The 6,000-nt window shown below is 36.9% G+C and overlaps 1 protein-coding gene across 2 annotated transcripts in view; it reads left to right on the forward strand.

Annotated features, from left to right (window-relative positions):
• Positions 1-4,668, forward strand: part of BLK (BLK proto-oncogene, Src family tyrosine kinase) — a 73,560-nt gene extending 68,892 nt beyond the window's left edge. For both annotated transcript variants that reach the window (XM_074287923.1, XM_074287922.1), the window contains 2 exons: positions 1,940-2,071; positions 3,905-4,668. In XM_074287923.1, coding sequence (XP_074144024.1) covers positions 1,940-2,071; positions 3,905-4,107 — 335 coding nt within the window. In that variant the 3' untranslated portion in view covers positions 4,108-4,668. The remainder of the gene's footprint in view (positions 1-1,939; positions 2,072-3,904) is intronic.
• Positions 4,669-6,000: the final 1,332 nt, after the last annotated feature.

Genomic DNA, 6,000 nt, shown 5'->3' on the forward strand with positions numbered 1-6,000 from the left:
ATTCAAAACCCTTCACATCCTAGACTTCCCTGATCTTTTTAACCTTTTTACACCTTACTCTTGTCCATATATTCTGAAATCAAGTGATGTTGTTTTAAAGGCCAGAACTCTGAACTTGAAACAAAGGATTCTTACAAGGTACTAAGTCAGTGGAATTGATAGTTATCTAATTTAGCATGGTTCAGTGTGACTGATTTAATTCTACAAGAAGATGTTATGGGCCAGAACTTGAAATAAGGTGCTGAGTGGAATTAAATCTAGTTTAGCATTGATTTAATCCTATAACAAATAATGGTTTCCTAGTGATATAATGATTGGTTTATACTCAGTGTTTAGCATATAAGCAAGAAGCCTCACCCAGGGAAATTCAGAGATTCAGAGACAAATGAACAGAAGGCTGAAGTCTGGAGGCTGGAGTCTGGAGGCTGGAGGCTGGAGGCTGGAGGCTGGAGGCTGGAGGCTGGAGCACAAACCCTTGGACTCAGATTCATCCCATCTCACACTCCCAGAAAACTGGCCGAGCCCCAAGTAAAGGAGATAAGACTTTGAAGGAGACAATAAAGGATTTGGACTTTAACTCTTCAACACCTGTCTGTACTTGTAGTGATTACTAAACTGAAAGGAAGGTTGCTTCCAGAGACCCCAAGAAAACCTTAACAGAGAACATTACAATGTTGGCCTCCTTAATTCCAAGTTTTTTGTTTTTTGTTTTCCCTTGAGGCAATTGGGGGTAAGTGATTTGCTAAAACGTGTTAGGTGTCTGAGATCAAATTTGAACTCATGTCTTCCTGACTTCAGGGCTGGTGCTCTATCCACTGAACCACCTAGTTTCCCCAATTCCAAGTATTTTCATTGGCTGTTTTCCCATTCTGGCTTCCTTCAAATCCCACCAAAATTCCTACTTTTTACAAGAAGCATTTCCCTGTCTCTCTTAAAATGTCTTCCTTCTGTTAATTATTTCTAATTTAATAGATAAATAAATTAATAGATACATAGATTAATCTTGTACATAGTAGTTTTACAAATAGGGGCAGTTAGGTAGCACAATAGAAAGAGCACCAGGTCTGCCATTAAAAAGATTTGAGTTAAATCTGATTTCAAATACTTACTAGCTGTGTGACTGGGCAAGATACTTAATCCTGTTTGCCTCAATTTACTCATTTGTAAAATGGACTTGAGAAGGACACTGGCAAACCACTTCAGCATTTTTGTCAAGGAAAAACTCAAATGGGATCATGAAGAGTTGAACACAATTGAAACGACTGAACAACAACAAAAATTTCCCTGCCATGTACTCTTCAATCCAATGATATTATAGTTTCCTTGATGTTCCATGAACAAAGCTTTATCTCAGTTCTGGAAATGTTCTCTGTCTCCTATTCCTGAAATGTTCTCCCCTTTCCCATCTATATTTCTTAGCTGCCCTGACTTCCTTTAAATCCCAACTGAAATCCCATAATCTATAGGAAGTTTTCCCTAATACCTCTTTTCTTGTGTCTTTCATCTGTTTACTATTTACTATTTATCCTGTGTAATTTTACACGTTTACTTGTTTTTTCCTCTAGTAGACTGTAAGTTCTTTGATTACCACTAGACTATCAATACCTTGAGAACAGAGACTGTTTTTGTTTTGTTTTGTTGCCTTTTTTTTTGTATCCCTAGTGCTTATAACAATGTCTGGGTTTAGTAAAGGCTGATTGGTGGTCAAAATTGGTTCAATGTAATGAACTGGTTCCAGAGTCAGAACTATGTTCAATCCTTGACTCTAAAGCTTACTACCTGTGTGGCCTTGGACAAGATCACTTAACCTACATGAGTCTCAATTTCCTTTTCTTTAAAATAAGAAGAACCCTTCTGGAAAGAAAGAATCAGGCTGAGATGTTCCCATATTTTGTTTCATGAGACTTCTGTGGATTTTTCTCTCTTTCATTTCCCACAGGTGCCAAGTTCCCCATCAAGTGGACAGCCCTAGAAGCCATTAATTTTGGAGTATTCTCCATCAAATCTGATGTCTGGTCCTTTGGAGTTCTCCTAATGGAAATCATTACTTATGGACGGATTCCTTACCCAGGTACTATAGTCAGATCCTACACTGCCCAGCAGTCCAGGGCAGCACAGGCTTACCTCTCTCCTTGCTGGAATTTTGTTATTTAGAAACTTCAAATACCTAACCATGTCTTCCATTTTTAATCTAACCAGACAAGTTTTTGGAAGGAAAAATTGATGATTTTCATTCTTCTCTCATCTTATTCCCTGCCATGTACTCTTCAGTCCTATGACATGATAATTTCCTCACTGTTCCATGAACAAGGCTTTATCTCAGTTCTAGAAATGTTCTCTTTCTGTCTCCTATACCTGAAATGTTCTCCCTTCTCCCATCTATACCCCTTTTTACTTGTCCTGGCTTCCTTAAAGTCCCAGCTGAAATCCCACCTTCTACAGTAAGCTTTCTTTAATTCCTCTTTTCTTGTGTCTTTCCTCTGTTTACCATTTACTTTTTATCCCGTGTAGTTTTACACATTTGTTTGTTTTCTCCTTCAGGATTGTAAGTTCCTTGAGGTGAGGGATTGTTTTTTTGCTTTTTGTATCCCCAGTAAATAGTACAGTATTCAGTATATAGTACACATTTAATGACTGACTTTAAAATTCATTTCCAATAACAGACTATCCCTAGTTTTGGCCACAATCCTTATAGATGCTCTTGTTCTAAGAAGAAATTCTGGAATTTTTTGGTCAAAAACCCAGAGAGCTTTTGCTTTTTTGTTCATCTAGTTATATTTAATATGCTAGAAATTAAAACATATTACTATAAAAATAGTCATTTTGTGGGCCTCCTAGAGATGTCTTAAGAAAACCCTTCCCACTCTTTCATCCACTCCTACTCACCCCACGCCCACGGTTCCCAAGACCACCCTTTGAAAACCACTTTTTACAATCACTCTCATTTAAAAAGGTTAGCAATGTCTGCAATTTTTCCACTAGATGGCAATATTTCGTTGCTGTCAAAATCCATTAGCTCTGAAACCTGGGCTTTTGCCTGGAACTTGATGGATATGTACATTCCAAAGAATTTATTTAGAATCAGATGAAAAGGAAAAAAAAAAACAAAAAAACTGCAGATTCCGTTATTTGTTTGCTTTTTGTGCCCCCAGTTCCAGCACATAAATGCAGAACTGTATTTAATACCTAGCTCTGCCACTTGCAATTTCTTCATTTTGACTCTGAAATCCTTCCTGCTCTAAATCTAGGATCACCTAACTTTTTGTTTGTTGATTTTAAGCAGAGTTGACCACCTGATCATTTCAGTGCCCCATGCTAGTGAAGACACATTCATCACCTTTTTCAAAATGTTTTTCAATGACTTAGTTTTCTTTGATACTGTCCTATATTCAACAGGTTAAATATGGAAAAAATAAAATATGACTATTGCCTTCCAAGAGTAAACAATTATACATGAAATAATTAATGAACAATATAAAACAGTAAGTAATCAAATGCATTATAGGAAGGCAAGGAAGAATAGTGGAAACAACACGGGATTAGAAGTCAGAGATCTAAATTCTAGTGTCAGATCTATTGTGATTCTGACTTAATAGCTAAGTGATTTTGATTAAATTACTTCAATTTTCTGGGTCTCAGAAATCCAGAGGCTCCGGGGTGTTTTTTTGTTTTGTTTTGTTTTTTGGCTAAGGCAATTAGGATAAGTGACTTGCCTAGGGTCACACAGCTAGGAAGTATTAAGTATCTGAGCCCACATTTGAACTCAGGTCCTCCTGACTTCAGGGCTGGTGCTCTATCCACTGTGCTATCTAGCTGCCCCAAGGCTCCAGGATTTAAGAAACTCATTCAGCCTTTTTCTCTTTCCACAACATTTCTCCTACCATCCCTACTCTTATCCCCTAAGGCATGACCAACCCGGAGGTCATTCGGCATCTGGAAAGAGGCTATCGAATGCCTTGTCCTGATATGTGCCCAGTTGAGCTCTACAGCATCATCAGCAAGTGTTGGCGCAGTAGGCCAGAGGAACGGCCCACCTTTGAATACTTACAGTCTGTACTTGAGGATTTCTACACAGCCACAGAGCAACAATATGAGCTGCAGCCCTAGAAGATGGCACCAACCTTCCCCTCAGCCTTTTAGCAGACTTTGAGGATCCTCAGTTGAAGCTCAATCACTTCTCTTGAAAAGCCCCCTAAAGCCTACATAATCCCTGTCCTCGACACACAGGACAGAGGGAGTAGGATTAAAATATTTATAAAGAAGGAATTGTTTCTCAGATGAATAACTTTTCACAGAAGGGAAGGCAAGTGAAAGAAGACACCAACATAAAAGATTTAAGCCTAAACCATCACTGAAGGAAGAGTTACCAGGTAATTCTGAGGTACTGAGCATACCAGATAGGCAGTCAATTATCTCTGTGGTCCTTGAAAACTCCCAGGAAGAACTGATATACTCTGGGCTTTCATAGGAGTAGCACACAGTCTTGTTTGATCTTGACCTTGAATACTTGGAGAATTTGTCCAACAAATATACTTGAAGTATTTGTCCAAAAAATATCAATTCTTCATAATTGTAATATGATCTTTTTCTTAAAATGTAATATATGTTACCTTTTTTGTATTCTGTAATATATGAGAAAGTAAAAGAAGAATATAGATTTGAATCTGATGAATTGATTTGTTTTCTATATTTGCAAACCCCCAAACAGCATAATATTATAATAGGAGAGACTGGGAATCATTAAAGAAATGCAGATTCAAATATTACTTATTTCTATTTACTTCTTAGGGAATCTTAAAAAAATCACTTTATTTTCTGGGCCTTTTTCTCCTTTACTGAAAAAAAGAAGTTGTCAGACCCTTTATCTTAGGCTAAAACCTATGGTTGATTTTTCAATAAAATTCATTGAAAATAAGGACTATACCTTATTTATCTTTGTATCTCAACCAGTAAAATGTACAGGACATATTGCAAATATTTAATTGTTTGCTATACTTAGGAAAGTGTTTGACAAATCGTTGATATTTAAGGCTCAATGACTGATTTTCCCCTTTACTACAACTTTCATGTTACTTTGAGCAGTAGGACACCAGATGGCACTCTTGCCTCAAGAATCCTCAGCAGGAGTTCCTCATGTTTTGAGACTAGAAAGAAAATATCAGAGATATTTGGAAACATTGGAAACCCTCTAGCCTTATGTTTGCATGTCATGGACCCCATTGGTGCTCTGATGAATCCTACAGACTGCTTCTGGGAATATTGTTTTTAAATTCATTAAGTAAAATACAGGGGACTACAAAGGAAAACAATTATATTGAAACAGTTATCCATGACTAATGTGGGAATATATTTTGTATGATTTCACATGTATAATTATCATGTAATTTTCCTTATCAATGGGTGGAGGAGGGATTGGATATGGGGATAGAATTTGGAGCTCAAAAATGACTTAAACATAGGGACTTTTAAAAAGAAAGGATGTTGGTACAAATACATACATGCCTGTGTACATATGTATTATATATTTATGTTTATATTTAAAATAAGGTCATAGACCTCAAGACTTCTGGTCTAACTTAATATTCTCAGTTTATAGATAAAGAAATTGAGACCTACAGAGAGATAGTCTACTGAAGATCACACTATTAGTTTGAAGCAGATCTCTGAAAATCCTTCAAAATTGTTTTTCTTCCATACATAACATTTTGACCTTGCAACACTTGCCATTTATTCTGCCTGTACTCAGAAAGGCACATCTATGCCTATTCTGCTTTTTCCAACAATCCTACCCAGCTCCCAAAAGATTATACAAATAAATAAATCTAGGCCCAGAGCAGAAAGTCATAATGCAGAGAGTTTAGAATTCTTGCAAGAATCAGGCTAGGACTTCCCAGGTATACGAGGGTATACACACTTGTGTTTATGACTCAGGAGAAGTTTTGTTTAAACTTAAAAGATCTTGGCTGGATCCTGTTTCCCAGGTGCATAAATGATATTCCT

Source organism: Sminthopsis crassicaudata, chromosome 2 (genome assembly GCF_048593235.1).
Source record: "Sminthopsis crassicaudata isolate SCR6 chromosome 2, ASM4859323v1, whole genome shotgun sequence".
Taxonomy (NCBI): domain Eukaryota; kingdom Metazoa; phylum Chordata; class Mammalia; order Dasyuromorphia; family Dasyuridae; genus Sminthopsis; species Sminthopsis crassicaudata.